Source organism: Spermophilus citellus (assembly GCF_964194105.1).
Source record: "Spermophilus citellus genome assembly, chromosome: 5".
Classification (NCBI taxonomy): Eukaryota; Metazoa; Chordata; class Mammalia; order Rodentia; family Sciuridae; genus Spermophilus; species Spermophilus citellus.
In genome coordinates, this window is record NC_138186.1 from 147,542,306 (window position 1) to 147,564,833 (window position 22,528).

Here is a 22,528-nt window from a genome sequence, read left to right on the forward strand (position 1 = left end):
TCTCTGCTGTTCGGTTCACTGTTAATCTCCAATACCTGGATTAGTCCCTGGCCAAGAGGTGCCCAATAAATTCTTGTTTTCAAATGAATTCTAATTCTACTTCTTAAGAAACTCTTTCATTGAGGAGGATGAAGAATGTCCCACTGATGGTTATACAAGCTAGAGGTATCATCGGTGCATCATGTGACCTAGTTATTGGTGGTTGGGATCACGAAGATTAATAAAGACTTCTGATACAAGGTAAATACTTGGTTAGGAGTAATTCCTCAGTAAACGACTACTGAATGTATGAACCAGCTAAATAGCCAATCATGTACAAAGTAAGATAAAGGGACTCTCAGGGTGAAACCCTCCAAGTTAAGAAGAAAAGCCTGTTGAAGTGGCAGTAAAGCACAAGAGTTCCAGTCTTTCATTTTCAGACCAGTTTCAAGACTTGTTATGGTTTAGATATGGTATCTCCCCGCAAAAAAAAAAAAAAAAAAAAAAAAAAAAAAAAAAAAAAAAAAAAAAAAAAAAACTCCTGTGTGAGACAATGCTATAACCCAATCAAGACAATGCAATGATTGGGTTATAGCCTTAACTAACCAGTGAATTAATCCTCTGATAGGGATTAATTGAGCGGTAATTGAAGTAGTAGTGTGTGGCTGGAGGAGTGGGAATTGGGAGCATGGCTTTTGGGTATACATTTGTATCTGGCAAGTAGAGCTTCTCTCTCTGCTTCCTGATCACTATGGGAGCTGCTTCCCTCTGTCACATACTCCTGCTATGATGTTCTGCCTCACCTCAAGTCTTGAGGAACGGAGCTGGCTTTCTATGGACTAAGACCTCTGAAACCATGAGCCCTCAAATAAATCTTCCTCCTCTACAGTTGTTCTGGTCAGATCTTTTAGTCACAATAGTGAAAAAGCTGACTAAAACAAGGCCTTTGTCACCGAAAGCAGCACTAAGCCTTGGTAATTTCATACAGTTAAGGGGAAAAAAGCATATTCTCTGGTAGAGAACATTTTAATTAACCCAATAATGAAGAGAAAAAAAAGGATGGAGAATGTCCTCTAAGAGCATCAAAATGAGTATGTAATAGTGGGATGGCAAGTTTTGTTTTTTTAATATTTTGTTTCAGTTGTAGTTGGACACAATACCTTTATTTTTATGTGGTGCTGAGGGTAGAACCCAGTGCCTAGTACGTGCTGGCGAACTCTCTACCACTGAGCCACAACCCCAGCCAGCAAGTGGGTTTTTGATGCCCCATGGCATAAAGAAATTGAAGTAGTTAGTACAAGAAGTTAATACAAGTTAATATATGGTAACACATGTTAAATTGATATTTATTTGATTCTGAAGCAAATTTTTTAACAGAAATTGCCTTGGGAAAGCATTTATTGAAACCTAATCTTTAAAAAAAAAAAATCTAAATGCTTCAGTTTGGTTCTATGTACTCAAGGGAAAAAAAAATGTTCCCCTTAAATATCACTAGCAATATATTCCAACAATTTCAAAATTCTTTGAACCAAGAATAAGTATTAGCCTGAGTTTTGAAAATCACAAAACTAATAGAAATTGAAGCTTCGGTTTAAAAGTGGCTCTGTGCCTTCATGAAAGCCCAAATATAGGAGGAGAATGAAGAAGCTCCACACTAGCCTATGACTCAGGGACCCCCTGCAGGGAGCCCAGAACACAACCCTCCTCCCACACACACCAGGACACTCTACCACTGCTCTGACTTCAGTCCACCAAAAGAAGGACAGTAGGCCCAAGGAGAGCTGTTGAGGGTCTCACTTTCTGATTCCTGGTCTAATGATGCCTGTGCTACCAAATTGCACTAAGGCACGTGTGTTTGCTGGAATGTGCCACATCATATATTTCAGCAAATTATCTAGCAACTCATTTTCAACATAATGGGAACTTTGTTTTCTCTGGAGTGTTGGCTCATCCACATTCCATCCATGCATCTGGAGGAGGACTGCTTGAAGTTAGGAGTCCACAGAAGTAGAAGTTTCCCACAAAAGCTAAATTTCCATCAGGATCAGCACCAGGTTGAGGAAGTAGCTATGTGTGAATTTAGCAACTAAGTTTCTAACTTTTTTTTTGGCAGAAGGTCTTAGGATGCTGCCATACTAATGCAAGTTTGCCACCAGGGGAGCCCATACTCTTAAATGCTCACAATTTGTGCGACCATCTGCACCCAGACATGACCTCTGACTCAATGGGCCTCCACCATAAACGTTTCCTCCCCCTCTGAGCAGCAGTGTAAGGCTAGGTCTATCTGGAAAAAACATAAATTTCACTATACAATTCACCTTCCGGTTTCCATTTCCCTTACTCTTGCCAAGAAGTGAAAAATAAGTTTTTAAAATAAAAGATCAGATCGATTTTGAAATGGCTGCTTGTATCACCAAAATAAATGACCATCTTTGTACATTTTAGCAAAAGGACTAAGCTAATACGTGAAAATACCTTTAAACAGGCAGAAAAAATATTCTGTGATAAAATCTGTGTGGGGCCAGGTGTAGTGGTGCATGCCTGTAATCAGGCATGGTGGTACATGCTGAGGCACCAGGATCCAAAGTTTGATGCCAGCTTTAGCAACTTAGTGAGGCCTTAAGTAATTTAGCAAGACCTTGTCTGAAAATAAAAAATAAAAAGGGCTGGTTATGTAGCCCAGTGGTAAAGTGCCCCTGGGTTCAATCCTTGGTACAAAAAAAAAAAAAAAAATCTGGGTTGGGAAGGAGGAAATGGAAAGCTAGTGATCTAAGGGTTCAAAGTTTTAGGTATAGAGAAGAAATAAGTTTTGAGATCTATTGCATAGCCAGGTGACCACAGTCAATAAAACGTACGTTTCAAAATAACTAAGGGAGTAAATTTCAAATTCTTTACTAGAAAAGTGATAGCTAAGGGAAGTCATGAATATGCTAACTAGCTTGTTCAATCATTCTACACTGTATACCTATATCAAAAGATCGCATTGTACCACATACATGCATGCAGTTATAAATTCTCAGTTTAAAATAATATTAATTTTAAAAATGTAACTCTAAAAAATTAATCTGGGTTCAATATCCATGTGAAAACCAAAAACTTTGGGTAGTAATTTCCCATTTTTTGATCAACTTTATTGGTACTTTGTTCTCAGAAGTTGCCTATTTAACAACTACAACAAAAAACCCTGAAGAATGCTCTTGAAGAATGTTCTCCAACCAATACAGTGTTTCTATATTGACCTAACTCCACTGAAAATATTTATATTAGTTAAATGTTGTTTCATGGTGCAGGCCTAAAATCCCAGCTGCTTGGGAGGCTGAGGCAGGAGGATCACAAGTTCAAAGCTAGCCTTAGCAATAGGTGAGGTGCTAAGCAACTCAGTGAAACCCTGTCTCTAAATAGGGCTGGGGATGTGGCTCAGTGGTCGAGTGCACTTGAGTTCATCCCAGTTCCAAAAAAGGTTTCAAAACCAAACCTATCAAATCTTATTTTTTTTTAGGTAATTCCAGTATGTATTCATCTATAATATTCAATATAATGAAAATAAAATTATATAAATAAAAATGTCCATAAATTCCATTTCATGTGCATTTAGAAAATACACATCTCTTAAGTAATTTGAACACATCCTAAGAAAGGTATGAGAACAAGGAACTCAAATGTAAAACAGAAGCATTAAGTAAACTGGCCAGTGCAATAACATCAGTTAAAAGTAGTGCATATATTTCATGAATGTTCAAAACCCTGACAGTGGTGAAATAGTAGCTTTTGCTATATACTCAATTGGCTATGGTTTGGATGTAGTTTGTCCCCCTAGGGTCCACATGTTGGGAGCTTGGACCTCAGTGTAGCATTGTTGGAGGTGGCAACTGTTCTGAGATGCTCAGGTCACTGAAGGAGTGCTCTCAAAAGAGATCAAGGTGTTTCTTGTGGGACACCAGTTAGTCCAGAGAGGCACTGTGTAAATAGCCCAAGATGGCCCCATCCAGCCTCTCTCCAGCTTCCTTTTGACTGGTGATTGCTTGCCACCATAATGGGACACAGGGCCTCACCAGAGCTGAGTCAGTGCTGGTGCCAGGTCCCTGAGCTTCCCAAATGATGAGCTAAGTAAAACTCCTTCACTTCATTAATAACCTGCCTCGGGCTATCATTAATAACAGAGGTCTTCTTTGTAATATAACTGGGTACTTGGTAATATGAAAAAGAAAGAAAATCTTCATTTTTCCCTCCTAACCAATACAGAATATTCAAAAGGCACAAATATACTGATTTTCTGTTGCTTTAATGAATTGCTTGGATCCCAACTTCTTTCTTTATGGGAATAACTGTGTATTGACAGAGAAACTATGAAGATTATGTACCCTTCACCAGTTCTCCCTTAGATTACTGTTTTTTGAAATCATGGTACTTTTGTCAAAACCGAAAAATTAACTTGCTGCAATACTATTAACTAAAATATAGACTTGATTCTAATTTTGTCCGATTTCCCACTTATGTCCACTCTGTCCTGGGGTCAATCCAGGATGCCATGTTGAACTTAGCAGCCTTACCTTTGGATCTGTTTCTGCATCCTCATCTTGATAATCTTCGCAGAGTGGGCTAGAATTGGCTGCAAAAGTGGGTCCCTGAGAGTAGTACTGAGAACTTCGGTAGCCATCCCGCCTCAGTTTATCACATTCTGCAGAGGGAACAGGCAGAGAGTCAAGGGACGGCATTAAAAATAATATTTTGTTGACTTCTTTGTATCTACCTTTTCCAATAATATTTTTATAGGGCATAGTATAATTTAATAATAATATAATGATAACAATGAAAATAATGATGACAAGAAATTAAGAATAATTAAGCACCTACATACATGCTTTTTTTTTTTTTTCCCAGGTTGGGGAGGGAGGGGACAGGTACATTCCCAGCCTAACTTCTTGTATTTTTTAAATCTTGAGACAAGATCTGGCCTCAAACTTGCAATTTTCCTGTCTCAGCCTAGGAGTCACTGGTATTCTAGCCATATGCTTCCACGGAACCCATCCTGAATTTAATTTCAATACCAATCAGCAAATGCTGTGTGGAAGCTGGCTGCCAGCCTGTGACATCGTCTGGTCCACAGAAGGATGCCTGCATGTGCTCTGGATGGCAGGAGGCTAGGGCCATGGGTTGTGTTCAATGAAAACCCCTACACGAGACTTTTCTCATCAGTGGGCTAGTGGCTTAGAAGGTTTTAATGGCTTTTAAAGCACCAGGAGCTTCCCTATGACCCAGGCACATTAAAGGAACCTTTGCCTGGCCAAAGGATTTGCCCCGGGGTTCCTTTAAATATCCAGTTCTCTAGAGGAGAAGAAATTGTGTTTGGTTTTGGAAAAGTTTTCTCTTTACCCAGCTTCACAAAAACCATGTCCCTAAAGGCACAAAACTAAATTAGACCTCTTCAGAGCTCCCGCGTAACACAGAACCCATGATTCTGGCTCAAAGAGGAGACAGGCAGCCACTTCAGTGGAGAGAGAAAAATATAGACTTTTTTTTTTTTTTAACCAGGGAACAAAAATTTTTCATTTTCCTCTGTTATCTTTCTCACAGTGGGGAGTGGAGAGAGAAAGTTTCTAATTCAGAACTGCAAAGCAGATTTAAAAAATTCCTATGAAAATAGCCATGAGGATCTATGACAATACGAAACTAACAGAAAATGCACAGGTCACCATAAGTCAGCTAAATAACGCCACCTCTGTTACTTAGGGGTTGAACAGTTAGTGGCTTTGGCTGGCAGTTATATTTGTAATATTGATTAAAATGAAACTTCAGAAACATTTTGGGAAACAGTATTTTTAAATGAGGATTCACTCAGATTAGTCTAACCTTTTATAAAGGGAAATATTTTCACATCTTCTCCACCATCAATCAATTTCTCTAAAAGAAACACAGTCAGAATCTACACTCTAGTTCTCTGGATATGTTACCAAAAAAAGCTAGTAGTTTTCTAATGGTGTTTTCCATAGAGTTCTGGAATTCTGTTAAGTATTTAATATAATTTCCTTTAAATGTTTAATTTAAGCAAGATAAATAAACTTAATAGTTTTTTAAAATATATTTTTAGTTGTGATGGACACAATAACTTACATTGTTTATATATTTTTATGTGGTGCTGAGAATCGAACCCAGTGCCTCATACATGTGAGGCAAGGGCTCTACCACTGAGCCATAACCCCAAAGTTTAATAGTTTTACATACCAAATTTTAACACAATACAGGGAATTAATTCATTAACTTGTGCTGCTAAATCAATTTTTTCTTTGTTCCTAAAAGTTAGGTATTCCTGCTATACTTATAAATCTGAAGTCTCTGAAAACCTTGCAAAATAAACCAATATAAATTGAATATAAATTGTTACCACTTACAGTTACTTATCTATATAATTCAAGGTTTTCAAGTACTTGACAAATGAAATACAAAGAGGAGGCCAAGGCTTTCTAAATCCTTTTGTTGTCCAAATTCTTTTTTTTCCCCTCAGTAATTAACCCTATAAGAAGTTTAATTATGAAATTTAATGTCCTTCTAACATTAGAAAAAATTGCGCTATGTATTAGATACCACATAGGATTGTGTTTGAAACAAAGATTTCCTCTTCCAGGAAATAAAGAGACTGCTGGGCTAGACCATTTGTGTAAGGGTGATATTAGTTTTGACATTCTTGGCAATAAAACTGAAAACAGCCATAGTGAATTGACACATGTTCAATCTTAAAAGACCAAAACACCGCAAAGTTTTCCACACATTAAAAGTCTGAAAGGCTGGCAATTATTAGTACTGTACTTCCAGTGTGTCTCCCTTTTGTACCCAACTTAAAACAATATATCTTTTTTCTATCATGAAGTTCACATCATACAAATGTTTAAACAGCAGTATAATAAATGGTACTACAACAGATGAAATATGAAACTAGGCAGTACAAGTTTAAGGCAAATGACTAATTTTCTTACTCTTATCAAATCTGTAAAATCTAGTTAACTGGTCAGATTCCATTGTCATATATTGCAACTCGGGGAGGGGGGGGATAGAAATCGAGGAAAATTTCCTCTTGTCAAGTTGCAACAGGTCTCAGTTTGTAATACTCTGGCTTTGTTCATTAAAAAATGAGTTTATAGTCTCTAGAATGAGACATAAGAGCAAGTCACCATGATTGATCAAAGGCTTTTCAAACACAATGCTGAGGGAGTAACTGCAAGGCAGAACCCAATTTAAAGCCGGGTTGGGCCAGTGACTATAGCTAGAAAGAAGGTCCTAAAGGTAATAGAAGAGCTAGGTTTAACACATACTCCAGCAACAGAAATTCAGAGGAAAACTGTTATTGTTCTTACAATGCTGCTCAGATAAGAATATCACTGTTGAGGTCTCTAGTTTCCCAAACATAAATTTTCCCTTAGTTTCTTTCATGAAACACACACACACACACACACACACACAAATCCAACATTCTTTAACATAAGGACAAAGGACAAGCATTTCTTTGTAGACCAAAGTTTTAAATATAGAAGAAAAAAGTAAGGTCACAGAACTAGATGGTCATCTAACCATCTTGTGAATTTAATTTAGAAACGCTAATGACTGCAAGACGCTTTAAAGAACTGTTTTCAAAATAAGTTAATAAGTTTCTCTGGGGGAAATCTTTACTGAATTTTCTCTATGTTATTATTCCTAAGTGTACTTAATCAGTCACAATGAGCTAAATATGCCACAGTTAGAAATAGTTCCAAAACCTCAGTGGTTTTACATAACTAGAAATTTCTCTTGTCCAGACAGAGCTGGCAGGGGTTTTGCTCCCCACAATCACCTAAAGACAAGGCAGACGGAGTTCACCTACCTCTTGTGCACATGTGAACACACGATATGCCATGATGCTTCCAACTCAGACACCTCTGGAACTTCTCCCCAGAAGTTACAAGGGTTTTATCTGCTTCCATTTTGTTAGCTGAAACAAGCTACATGGCTATACCTAACTTCAGTAGGGAAAGGAAGTGTAATCCTACCTCTTGCCCAAGGAGGAAAATTAGAAAATTCCAGAATAGCTCTAATGACTCATTTTCTGTATTCTTGTTACCTCTTCTCTCAACACTTATTGTTGATTTCCAAACCTTTTTGAATAAGGCTGTGACAAATTTGCAAAGACAATAAAAAAAAAATCCTTTATGTGTTTGTAACAGGAGGTTAATTATCAAGAGAGGCTCTAAGTCAAGAAGTAGTCAAATAGCTTTTTGGAATCCAGACATACTTGGCTCTACTAATTATGCATGAGACCTAGGGGTCAGCATTTTAATCTCCTAGAAACTTACAAGCCACCTCTGTAAGACTAGGATGTTACCCTTTCTGGGAAGCTGGAGTGAGGTTCATTCACCAAATACTTCCAAGTGCGCTGCCTGCTCAGGCACTAGGTTAGACCCCCAAGGAGCCAAAACTTTGCACACAGCCCTCCATAAGGTAGACAAAAAACACTCACTGCTAGAGTGATGATAAAGTATCCTTAAGCGTGGTTGCGGACATCTTGGTCACCTGTGTGAATGGCCAATGCAAGGTCTGGTCATAGTTAAACTGACAGACTTGGAAATAAATAGAGTCTTTCCTGGTATCACTGGATTAAAATGAGATCATTCTAATGGGCTTGAATATGACTGATGCTCTTGTAAGAAGGCAAAACAGAGATACTGGAAGATTGTGAATACAGAAAGAAAACAGCCACCTGAAGAGAGAGGCAGAGATTAGAGCTACACAAGCCAGCAAATGCCTGGGACTACTAGAAGAAGCTACAAGAGGCCACAAAGATCCTCCCCCAGAAGTTTGAGGAAGCATGGCTCTACCATCACCTTAATTTTGGACTTTTAGACTCTGGGTCTATAAGACAATAAATTTCTGCTGTTTCAAGCCACAAGTTTTATAGTCTTCTGTGATGGTGGCACTAGAATATTAACATCAAGCTAAGAATACACTAGGATATGGAAAAAATTCATGAAGATCTTCACAGAAAAAGGGACAGGAATTATTTGTTTCTTAGATAGAACCTTGCTGCACCTGGGAAAGCAACTTCAACAAGAATTGGGCATGCAAAACCCTGACTCTGATGCCTTCTCAATCCGTGGCCTCTGATGCCTAGGTACAGACAGACCAGTGGCCAACTGGGGCCTGACAGCCTAGAGTTGATGGGCAGGGAGTTGAACAGACATGCAAACTGACCCAGAAGGGTGCAGGCTTCCCCTCCGCAGCTCTGATCCAAGGGGTTGCAGTGCAGGAGTGACCCAAGGCCACTCTGACCTCTCAAATCCCTGCTGACCTCCTAACTCTACAGCTGTCTTCCTCCCCCTGGTGCCAGGAAAAGGCCATCTAGAACCCACGGCCCTGCCCACCACAGCCCAGTCTACACTCCCACACTGTGTGAAGCTGTTGTACTTGGCATCGCCTCAGAGCCCCAGCACACAGCAGCGTGGAGGGCAGCAGACTCTTAAATCATGTGGAAAACAAAAGTACCATTAGCCTTTGTAATTGTTACAAATATGCCTTTACCAGAGATCTGTCTTCATTAGGCTCTGAGTTGCTTTTGTCCTTCAGTTCAACCTGAAGGACTTCCCTTGTGCAGGGACTATCTAGGGGTGTCCAACTCCCTTGGTTTTTCTCTATCTGGTGCTGTGTTTTGAATATGCATGTGTGTTCTTCCAAATTTCTGCTGCAATTTCCACCCCAATGCCTCAGTACTGAGAGGTGTGGGGTGTTCTGGATGTGACTAGGCCAGGGGACTTCAACCTCATGAATGGGAGGTATATCTTTAAAAAAAGCATGCACAAGGCCCTGGTTTGATCCCCAGCACTGTACACTCACAAAAGTACATTTAATAAGCTGAGTGCAGTGGTGTACGCCTGAAATCCTAGCTACTTGGGACATTGAGGCAGGAGAATCTTGCCAGCTTAGCAAGACCCTGTCTCAAAATAAAAGGCTGAGGATACAGTTCAGTGGTAGAACGCTTGTCTGACATGTGTGAGGCCCAGGGTTCAACTGCAAAAAAAAAGGCAGAGGAGCCAGGTGTGGTGGCACATGACAATAATACCAGGAGCTTGGGAGGCTGAGATAGGAGGATGGCGAATTCAAAGCCAATCTCAGCAACGGTGAGGTACTAAACAACTCAGTGAGACCCTGTCTCTAAATAAAATACAAAATAGGGCCAGGGATGTAGCTCAGTGGTCGAGTGCCCGTGAGTTCAATCCCCATACCCTCCTATCTCCCCAAAAGAGGCAGGGGAGCTGAGGGAGTCAGTTCAAACCTCTGCCCCTCCACCATGTGCAAACCTAGCACCTAGGTACCACAATAGAAGGAGAAAGTCAGCCCTCTCCACACACTGAGTCTCCTGGTGCCTTGACCTTGGACTTGCCAGACTCTAGAACTGCAAGAAATCAATTTCTGTTATTAATAAATTACTCAGTCTAAGGCAATTTGTTACAATAGCACAAAGGGACTGAGGCATCTGGGGACACCTCCATTTTCTCCTCCTATGGGAAAGACAAGTTTTGTGGCTATAGGATTCTGGGTCGAAAGGTTTTGAATATATCAATCCCACTGTCTTCTGGGTTTCTGATGAGAAGTCTGATGAGAACTTTATGGGAGAAATTGTGACAAAAGCTCTGTTCCTCTCGGCCCCACAGGGGTCAACAACACCCCTATGGTATCTCGGGGAACAGAGCATTTTGTTACAGTATCATCACGACGTGAATGAATTGCTACTATCTTTTTGCCACCAGTCATTCCAAGTTGAAAGAAAAGAGAATTGAATAACCTTTGAGTATAGATATGATGAGGTTTTTAAAAGCCAAAAGTTATTATAGATTTTCAGACTTGAAATGAACAGGCCATTGAAGCCTCCTATAGGTTTTACTTTCTAAACTAGTAAATATCAGGCTGCAAAAGTCCACAGAGTCCTTCTGAAGTCCTTTCTTAGTCTTAATATTGAAGTGGAAAGATCCTGGAGGACAAACAGTAAGACGACCAGTGTGAGTTACACCCAGCGACGACTTGGGCCACCACTGGCCCTGGACCTCACAAGGAGCCAGCATAGGGAAATTTAAACACCACCTATATAGTAAGCCCCTGGCTGTGGCTGTTTGTTGGTCTTGAAGCACAGGCAGCTCTTGGTTGGTGATCTGTCAGAATCAAAGATAGTTGGGTTGTTTGATTTTTTGATTTTGGTTCTAGGTTTGGCTATTTTAGGGGTTCCCCCACCTTTTTCTTTTTCTTCTCCTTCTCCTTCCTCCTCTATTGCGGCGACTGCTGCTTCTTTTTCCTCTTCCTCTTCTTTCTAGAATCTTTGTGTAGGAAGAATAGTAAGTATGGGACCATGTGGCTGGGACTCTGGCCAACTCCTCCTAAGAGAAGACCCTTGCAAACCATTATAGATCCTGGGGAACACTGGCCAGGACAGCTTTGCCCAAGTGAAACAGGGCCGCCATCTCCTCACCAGAATAGAAGTGGCCGTGAAAGTCCTGCCAAAGGTAGAGCAGAGCTTCTCCATTCTTTATAGATGAGTGGGATATAATGAAGACCATTGAACACCCAAAGGTAACTAAGTAATTTCATGTTATTGAAAACATCTGTGTGGTGATGGAGCATGCAGGTGGAGGACTGAAGGCCAACCATGTGCAGAAGGAGGAGGCCCAGAGGGTGTGCACACAGATCATGTGCACCAGGTGCTACTGCCTCAAGAAGGGCATTGTGCACAGAGATGAAGACAGAGAGCATCCCGGTGGATGACAGACAGCTTGAGCAAAATGCTACCAGCCCATTGAGGTTGACCTCAAATCCTCTCTTCCACAGGCCTTCCCTTATTCTCCAGTCTTTCCTGCGGACATCATAGCTCTAAAGACTGATTTCCTGTGATATTTTGCTTCTATCACCCGAACACTGTTGTCTCCATTATTTTCATTCTATATACATCTTTCTTCCTTTTCTAAGATAGATATAAGCTCTTTGAAGGAAAAAGCCATGAGTCATTCTTCCTTACCTCCTCTATGGTGCCTCACATAATGCAGAGGTTCTGCTGATATTTTAGGTAAGAGAAAAGGAATAAAAAGGTATAGCTATTGCCAAAGAGGTAGAATCACAGTTCTAAGAAATCATTACCCTCTAAGACGATTCTCTCTCCCAAATCTCAAAGTCTCCCCCCACATTTACCTATTAATTCCACAAATAGTTCTTAAGCATCGATCACCTGCCAAGTACTGTCATAGGAAGAGGAGATTCCACAGTGATCAAAACAAAGATTCCTGTCTGCTCAGACCTTCTGCTCTAATGAGGGTATAGATAACCAAAAAGTCAGGGAGATGGATAGCATGTTCAAAGACCCTACATGGTAAGAGGGAAAGAAGGCGAGAAAGATGAGGGAGTGGTGGAGTTGGTGGTATCAGGGCAGACAGAGCCTCAAGGAGTGGTGACATTTGAATAAGGAAGGAAGGAACTATCTTCCTGGGAAAGAACTAGAGGAAGAGTGAAATGAACTGAGTGAAGGAGAAATAGTAGGAGAGAAGGTGGGGGGCGGGGTGGGGGGGTGGCAGACAGTGTAGGGCCTCCTGGGATACTGTGAGAACTCTGACTTTTAACAGGAGGTGGCTGAGCAAAGTCACATGACTATACTTGGATTCAACACTCTCTATTTCTACCTGCCCCAAGATGCTGGGATTCAGCTCAAAACTATGCAAATATATAAATCCCAAATAAACCACAATAAGAGTTACTGAATGAAAGTAAGTCAGTACTGCGGCTAGTAAATACATGTGACTATTTTAACACTGAGTTGTATAAATTATCATAGTGATTTTTCATATATATTTCATTGACCAGTATATTATACATTGAAATGTTCTTGAGCTTATTATAAAGATTTTGAAATATAATCTGAGGAAGGGAAAAGTTCTTTACTTAAATGGATGGTTAGTAAGTATGACTTGTTTAACTAAGAGGGAGAGGGAGAAGAAACAAAAATTGAATTAACAGTGGGAATAAGATGGGAATTAAAAAAAAATTCATCAAGGAAACAATAAAATAAGATGAGTGTATACTAAAAGAAAAATGTAAGGAGCTTGCTGACTTGTTAGAAAGTGTGAGAAAGAATAGTAGGAATGATGAAAGAAGAATTTGAAACAAACACTGCTGCATTAAAAGCAGAAAGACTAGGTAAATAGACTATCCTTTTTCAGGTCATAAAAGGCAGAAAAGTTTGGAAACATTCAGGTCAAAAGCACAGTTTTTGGTATTTCTCTACAGCCCAGTATTCTAGACTTACCATATTTTAAAATATGAATGTGATTTGTTCTTAACAGTATGAAATCTTTCCTAATCCTCCTGCTATATAATTCAAGGTCATTAAGCATTGGGAGGACTCCAGTTCCAAAGTTAATTATAAAAATAATGGTCATGATGTGCTACTTCAGTGAGAATGTCCTACAATGAACCAGGGTTTAAAAATCTTTTTTTCAGATCACTGATTTTTAAAGTCGATGCTATGGACACTTTTCTAAACAGAAAGCCCTTTGCCATCATGATGTGATTTGTGTTTAAAATAATTATGTGGGAATTGAAGGAAAGCAGATATTTTATTGGTCTTATGGGTTATGAAACACAGGTATAAAGTTTCTAGTAGATGGAAGCTTCTAAACTTCCATCTCAGTTATTTTCCATCAGATTAAGAACAATGGGTGAAAGGCCAGTGCTGCATATATCTTTATCTCAGTCCAGAAGGGCATAGAATACATCAGACTACAAGCATTCATGTTTAGAAGAAAATCAATTCTAGTCCAGCAGCTGTAGCAGGTATTATATAGCTAAAGAATCTAGTTTGAGCTTCCAAGTAAGCACATAGGAAAAACTGACTGCACTTAAATATTATGCTTTGGAAATAGTACAGAACTCACTTTCTTAATGAAAATCAAACTCAGGTATATTTAAAAATAGAGGGGATTTACCTCCCACGTCATTAATTTATTGGGTTTGACTATACTGGAAAAGAAAAAGCAACATTACTGAATATTTTCTTAAGATTCTGCCTTGCCCTTAAGGCTCAATGAATTTTCTAAAAATACTTTGGGATTTTCCATCATTCTTCAAAGCAATTTAACTTCAATTTATTTAAATTGTCTTCAAGAATCAACAAACTTGAGCATAATTAAGACACTAGAGATATGCAAACATTTTCAAATTACTCAGTTATTTGTAGCATATTGAGGGGGTTGAAAAGTTGTGTTAAATCTCAAAGACACTTAATGCAGATCTTTTCCATGGACATTTTCCTAGATAATTTGACAGCAATTTTAAACAATAAGATTTCAAATAAATATGCCTTTTTGTGTATTATTAGAAAAATTATGCCGCCTTTCTCCCTTCCCTGCTTTTAAAGTTGTTATGCAATTACACAGGATTCCTCACAATGCATGAAAGTGTATTATTACATATCAACTACTACATTCAAATCTATCTTGCAGTAAATGCATATTTGAGCCCATAAGACCAGTTCTTTACCAATTATCACTTCAATGACACTCAGCATCCAAAGCAACGTAAAACATAAAAGGACAAAGCAAAAATAGTGAAGCCCAAGCCCCTCTAAAAGGTCTAAAAATAAATAACTTTTAGGGCTGGGGTTGTGGCTCAGTGGTAGAGCCCTTGCCTAGCATGTATGAGGTACTGGGTTCGATCCTCAGTACCACATAAGTAAGTAAGTAAGTAAATAAATAAATAAATAAATAAATAATCGTGTCCAAGTAAAAATATATATATATATTAATAAAAAGGTAAATAACTTTTAAAGACAAAATGTCCCAGGTGCCAGAGCATAATGTTTTTAACAGCAGGTAAAAAAAGAAAGAAGGTATATTGGTAAGATGCCAACTATGACCCGAAGTCAAGGAAGAAGGAAGTCTGAAGGGAATGAGGCTCACTTTGCCTGAAGCATGGGAATGAATGTCATCCACTGTGAATCCAGCAGAAAGCTGGAAAAAGGCAGTCACATTGGTGATAACTGTGTTTTTGTTCTGACCTACAGGTTCTGGGATTCTGGCAAGCGCTTTGTCCAGACATTTCTTTCTAAATTTCTGAATACTTTTCTTCCACATGAAGAAGACAGTGCTAACTTGGAGAAAACACAGAAGGACAAGGCAAGGACATGGAAACCCTGTTTCTCAAGTCCTCATCCTACTAACAACACAGACAAGAGCAGCCGGCAGGGGCTCAGACTCTGAAACTGAAGAGTTGAATGCCTGAATCCCAGCTTGTGACAGGCTATCAGGGCCTGAGGGTTTTGTTCCAACCCTCAGGGTGCTCACAATTCAGCTGCCTAACTAAACAAGTTCACCGGACAACCTGCAGAGCAGTGGTTCTCCAGAGCAAGGTACCTGAGAATCCCCAGGCAGGCTCCTTGAGGGCATGGCCAGCCCACTCCCATGTCTCCTTGCTCAGCAGGTCTGGACCAGAGCTCCAGGACTTGCATTTCTAACAAGCTCCTGGGCAATGCTGAGGCTCCTGGCTTGTGAGACACTAGGGGAAAACCAGTTCAGAGTAAGGTGGACACCCACAAAAAAGTCAAAACAAAATTAAAAGTGGTCAGTGTGCTGCCCATTTATGGAGGTGAAGGTGAGAGAAGTCTTCCCTACTCAGAGGAGGTGATAGATGGGCCCCTGAAGAAGGGGATACAATTTTGAGATTTCCTAGTTCATGCAAGAAATGATAAAAGGTCCAAATGGAAAAAGAGTACTCTGCTTCTTTGATTATGTTCCTCGTGATCCCCACTTGCCAAGACAATAATTTAACAGAAAAGACAGGAAAAAGAATTTAGATGATGTGGTGCAGGTCAGTGGGGGAGGGGGAATACTGTCTGGGATCTATTTTAGTCCCTAAACTGTTTTGTTTCAGGAAAAAGCTCTAACTGTTAGAAGTGCCTTATATGCCAAGATTTCCCTGAAAAGTCTGGAGGGCTCTAACTCAATCCCACTTCAGCTCCAACTGCAGGGAAGCTTCCTGATTCAGGCCACTCCCATGAGGTCACCTGATCACTGCAGCAACCTTGACCCAGCCTCCTGCTTCCACACCCCTGTTCCCCTTATTCTAAATTTGTAACACAGGGCCTAATTCATCCTTTTAACAACTATGAGTCAGATTATGTGACTATCAAGTTCCAATCCATCCAATGGCTTCCCATGCCCTGAAAGGAAAAGCAAAGTCCTCCTACTGGTTTCCAAGCTTTATGTGATCTGACATAGGTGCTCAGTGAGTTCATTAAATAAATGGTCACTGAATCCATTTGGCAGTGTACCTAAAAGGATACCATGACCACCAAGAGAGGTGCTGGGTCCAGTGCTCACGTAGTGTCTTTTATCCTTGGCCACACTTTCCACCTTAATTAACGCAGGTATATGACCTTACTATCTAGAGCTGGTAGTCCAAGTTATCAGTGTTAAATACACTTTGGGGGGTATGGCTGGGACCAGCATCAATGCAGAGTGAGATGGTCTCACATTAAAGGGACCCCCACATACATACAACTCAAATATTCAAGAAATGAAAAGATGAAGAAAGAGTAGGTAGAATCAATGAGAAACCGAAGATGACATTCCAAGGCTCAATCAGGATTATCTATCCAAGGAAATTCAGTCTCGGTAGAAGTGCAGGGAAATAGACCACATCCAGAATGAAAAAGCTAACCACATCACAGGCAACTCCAGAAGCTTTCTGGTCAGGCAGAACAGATGTCACAGAAAAGCTATATTTCCATTCCCCACACAAGAATGCCCCGTTTGAAATTGGTGGGTTTCCTTGCTAGGGGAGGAATAAAAATGAGGATACTGCCTAATAATTATTTTAACATAATTCTAGGTGACTTCTCATTTCCTCCAACACAGCATATTCAGTAGAATAAAGGGATTAGGATGGGGAAAGTGGAGAGTCACAGAGAGAAAAACACTACTCATTGTGGTCATTAGCTCAACAGTCAAATTGGAAATGAATTTGCTGACTAATGTATTAACACATACTGGCAAGAAGAGTTTTTTCCCCATGCCCTGATATTAAATACCAAAGACAATCTCATTTATGTAAAAGGGTTTGTTTTTTTTTTAAAGGCCATTTTGATTAACATTTTCTTCTATGGTTAATTCCTACTAAAGAGGCAGAAAATCTCCAAAAAGTCTTGAGAATTAAACATTAATACTTTAGCCATTGGATCAACTATTAGCTTTGGTTTTCATTGCATGCCATGGAAAATTTACTATTAAAATGTCATGAATCATGGCAGAAAGCTCGTTTTTAGCATTTCTTCTCTTCACACATCCAAATTAATGCAAGAAGACTTAGAGAACTAAATCTGACTTAAATGAAGGTGGAAGCTTTCTGGGACCCATGATTAATGTGAGTGTGCTAACAGTTTGCAAGTTCCAGCTGAGCGCCACCACAGCACAGCCAAATTGGAGGCGATCTCATTTCACATTAGAATTAAAAAGCCCTATCACAGGCAGTGGAGGAGATTACCAAGGTCACTCAATATCAAATAGCCTGTGGATTCTATGCCAACACCAAGAGACCTCAGCTGTATGGAGGGTGATAACAACTCTTATCCACAGGACCTTCAGTGTAGCATTTTTATGCTGCATTGATTGAAACGCAGAGGCCACTCAAGTTACTTTATCAGGAGTTAAAATAGAATTGCTGAGACAGCAGACTGGCTATAGACACAAAAACAAAACAAAAAGCCTTTGTTTAAACAATCCACAGTGCTTTGTTAAGACCTGGCTCATTTGGATGACTGTCTTTGCTATTCTATCTTTTTTGTGTTGGTTACCATTAAAAAAAAAAAAAAAGTCTCTTTACCTATCTAAGAAAGCAATGATTGTTCATTTTCCTGTTGCTCCTGCACCTGACTTCCCTCTATGGCTTAACTACACAGGAGGAGAGCACTTCTTTCAAAACTTGGAGAAGTGTTGGTAAACCATCAAATACAACAGAAGTTAAATAGCCCTTTTGTTTATAATTTCCATTCTGTTAATCTCTTATTTTAGTCATTGCTCGTCTCTTTATTTCAGCAGGGGATTTAATCTCTTGTTTCACTGGCTTGGGCAACCATCCCTAGGGACAAAAATTCCAAGTCTAATAAATACCAAACATATAAAAAATAAAACCTTCCATTATATTATCATTCATCTTTGAAAAGTCAGACTCATTAAATTCAGAAGTCCTGCTCCAGAACCACACCAAATGAAGTCATGCTTTTTACCAAAGAACTAACAATAGAGTGGAGGCCACATTTCTCCAAATTCCCTAAGACGACAGAAGTCTCAATCTGTGATCCTCTACGTTGCCCCCAAGTTAGTGAACTGCCTTTCAACCACCCTTTCAAAGGTCACCAATGGCTGGCCACCTGAGGACAAATTCAACAACCTCTTTTACTGACTCTTCCCATCCTTAAGCGTCAGGATGACTGCTTTGTCCCAGATGACTTTCTTCTTCCCCAACTGCTCTCTTACCAACATCTCCTTCCCAGCCCCTAGGACAAAGGCCTCTGGGCTCAGTCCTCACTGCTCTGCCTTGTGCTCTCCCCATCCTCACTCTGTCCCTCCCACATTCCCACTGGCTGCTCCTTAGCTTTGACTCATCTTTCTCCTGAGTTCTGGATGGCTTTTCCAAATGTCTTCAAGACCTCCACCAACACCAACAGTATTTACATTCCCAGGCACTGGACTGCGCTGGGGCCACACAAGTGAAAAGGCAAGGTCCTGCTCCCAAGGGCCTTGCTGTCACGCAGGGAGATAAGTCTGGAAATGCAATACGTGGAGGACCACAGGCTGTTTAATAGAGGGCATGAGGTTCTGTAGGGCTGTGTATAGTAGGGCTGTGAGGGGAGCCCAGGAGCTTTGCGGGGACTCAGGCACCCACCCATAGGATAACCTGCAGAGCATGAGTTGGAGTTGACCAGGTCGGAAAAGCAGTGGTTCTAAAGGGAGAGGGAATAGTCTGGGACACACTGTGGCGAGAAAAGGACAAGGCAAGCCAGCACTCCAGTTGAAGGACATCATTCTTACATGTGAAGGCACAAGGCAAGGAACTGGGTGGAGACAAAGGGGGATTCCACAGGGAAGGCAAGACAAAGCAGGGGCCAGTTCATGAAGGTTCTCAGATACTAAAGATCTTAGGTTTTAACCTGCTGGTGAAAGGGAGCTAGAAAAAAATTTTAAACTAAGGAGAAGCATGATTAAGTTTATGTTTTCAAGACAACACCCAGGGGTGGGGTGAGGCTCAATAATGTCACCCTCATCAACCCTGTACATAAGCTATTATACATACATCTAATCTCTCTGCTAGCTCTGTGCTGCTGGAGGAAAGCTTCAAAATCATTGTCTTTGACTCCAGTGCAATATTCAGCCCAATGACTCACTTGCAATACATGCTCAGAAATTTTTATGTCAACACAAACTTGATTTTAGACAACTCAGACTATCAGGACTTATGCTTGGCAGTCAATTATATCTCTGTGTCAATAAACTTGATTTATGTCACCCTTAAATAGTAAAACATCAAGAGACCAATCAGAATTTTAGAGCTTAGAAGGGAACAAGGAGTTCGTAAATTGTTTTCCAGAGAAGGAAGCCAAGTGTGAAGATGAGACGTGATCCTCAATGTCCCACAGCTGTGTATGAACAACAATGCATTCCAAATTTTGGTCTCCTGCCCCAGCTTCTGAATACTTAATGACAACAGAATATAAGGCTGCTGTGGTTTAAGAAAATGAGACTTTATATTTCCTACCTCTGTTTGTTAGCTTTTCAAAATAATTTCCACTCTCCCATCTCCAATGCTATGCCTACTTTTGTTTCAAATACAAATGATTTAAAACAATAAACAAATGAGTGTAAGTAATTTAATGTTTCTTGATTGTAAAAAAATTCACATAATGTTTCTTTAGCAAGTCGTATATCACTCTCTCCTTTTATATGAATCCTATTGAAGTCCTCTTCAGGAAGTAATAAACTAGGTGAAGTGCTAACTCAGGATAGATCATTGGTATATTATATGCAATGCTTTTTATCTTTCTTTTCCTTGTAACCTGTGCCTCTTTTATTGTTTTAAAGTCCATTGAGGTACTAATGGCCCATTATAACCCTACAAATAAGCACCAAATGCCATTAAGATGAAACAATCACACAGGACATCACAAATGTTTCCTTTCCTTATTTCTTTTAGACTAATCTGAATGTTAATGAAATCAGGGATGAGTGAAGAGAAGATTTCAGGAGCAACTTTGAGGCTACTACCTCTAGGCAACAGTGAGCTAATCTGAATTTCCTAAATGAACCAGCTAAAGAAACCAGATCTGCTTTGGACCATTAAATTCCCAGGGTGAGCTCTGTCTCAAGTGAATGTTCAGAAACTTGAGAGCAGCAGACAAGGCTTCTCAGGGCCCTGAGGTCTGAGATGACAGTGGGCCAGCCAGGTACACACATCAGGAGCACTCACCTTCACTGGGCCCTGGTTTGCCTCTGTACAGAATGCAAAGGGAGACTGAGCAGGGGACTGACAAGTTCCTTCAAGCTCTCACATTCTAGGTGTCTTTGAGAGGCTGCTGGGAGCAGGGAAGGAGGCATCTTGCTCATGTGGGGAACTGAGTGTCAAGTCTGCGATGGTCACAGTCTTCTCTGGTTATTCCTGTTCTGTTTCTTTCTCCCTCCTCCCCACAGTGAATAATGGGAAAATACCAACTCAATTATGATGGACATTTGGGAAAGAGAGCTGAGGTCTAACAACTACCTCTGTATGTCATCATACTTAAATTAAGATGCACCTATCTTTCCATGTGGAAAAATAAGGGGATACTTTACATATGGAGACTCATTTTATTCCCATGAATATAAATATTATGAACTTCATAGATAAAAAAATAAATTCCTATTGTTGAAAAAACAATCTGAAAATTAACTAAAACTGAAATAATATACACCAAGTCTATAACAGAAGCAGAATTGGAATCTTCACATGATCCAAGCACTTTTTTTGTTAAATTGGACTTTTCCTATTAGAAACAAGAACAGGAAGGTCCTAGTGTTTGGATCATGTTCTATTTTTTTTTTAATCTAGGAAAGAGTTATATAGAAGTTTGTATTACAATTATTTGTCAAGTTGTATATGTTTTATATACTTATCTATGATAATGTCATGCTTTTTTTTTTTTAAAGTAACAGAAAAGAAAAAGATAAAGAATTCCATGTGATGGGCACAGGTGGACAGATGCTCACCTCGAGCCCATCAGAGGTGGTGGGCAGAGGCATCATTCTAGGAGAGAGAGAGCTCTTAACTAATGTCCACAAGCCGTATATGTAAAGGCAGCTGTTGGACAGCCCTTGAAGTACCACAGGACTTCTGGAGTGAGAATCTAGTGAAAGGCTTTGATATCTCAGGGGCCATGTGGACAAGGCAGAAAGATACCCACAACTCCTCACCAAATCCAGAGAGAAGCCCACCAGCTCTTCCAAGGAGAACTTATTTGTCTAGGTCAATGGGAAGAGACACCTTTGTAACAATGCAAAGTCAATGCAGTCACCCCCTCAAGGAAGGTGTCAGGAACTGTCAGAAACTTGGTTGAACCTGGAAACCCAGGCCAGGATTTTAAGAAAGGTCTTTGGTTCTTTAACATTGAACTGGTTGGCACGTGTACACACACAGTGGCTTGAATCATTGGTATAAGCAATCACTTTTCACGCTGTAAATCTTCAATTCCTTTCCTTCTGGATATGATAAACATAACCCCCTGACTTTAAATGAACAGAGTCCAAATTCACACTCCTCCCCACATTTGCACTTCTAATTCTAGAGCCCCAGAGAATGCTGACCTGCTAAAATGTGTTTCTTCAAGAAAGAGCTGTGAGAAGAGAACATTTCTGCTACCAACAACAGATGTTCTGTGAACGAATTCAGGCAGGAGTGTATACAGACACAGCGCCTAAACTGTCTGTTAAGCACACTGTGAGAAATTGTTTCTCTCTCTTTCTCTCTCAAGTTGGACTTTTTGAGGATGGAGACTTAAAAATGATGTCTTTATCTCAGCCTTTACTATGCTTAGAATTGTCAAATGAGGCCCAGAAGCTATAACGAAACAATCTCCAAATCTTTCATTGAGCCCATACCTAGTTCTTGATTCTCTTTTCCACCTTAATTGGGGTTATCTCAGTACAGCTAAAAGCTGTACAGATAAATACCTAGATAGAAAAGATTATTTATCATCATTAGTATTTCCAAGAAAGTTCAGGAAGAGTTCAATTATGGAGATAATAGGGTAGATTTCCTCAGGAAATTTATTAAGATGCTGAATTAATTCTTCATGGATGATAGGATCCATCTCCAGAAATAAACTCTTCATTAAGAGCCAGATGTCTTGTTGAACCAAATAGCAAAATACTGTTTTTAATCAACACTCCTCCCCACACTTAAATTCGAATTCTTCATTAGAAGTAAATCATTACCTAAAATCTCTAACAAATCAAAAAAGCCAAGACTT

At 39.9% G+C, this 22,528-nt stretch overlaps 1 protein-coding gene across 4 annotated transcripts in view; it reads right to left on the reverse strand.

Moving 5' to 3' along the window:
* The window catches only part of NHSL1 (NHS like 1), a 238,000-nt gene that overhangs the window by 33,305 nt on the left and 182,167 nt on the right, over positions 1-22,528 (reverse strand). For all 4 annotated transcript variants that reach the window (XM_081293807.1, XM_081293806.1, XM_081293809.1 and 1 more), the window contains exon 3: positions 4,530-4,657. In XM_081293807.1, the coding sequence (XP_081149933.1) occupies positions 4,530-4,657 (128 nt within the window). The remainder of the gene's footprint in view (positions 1-4,529; positions 4,658-22,528) is intronic.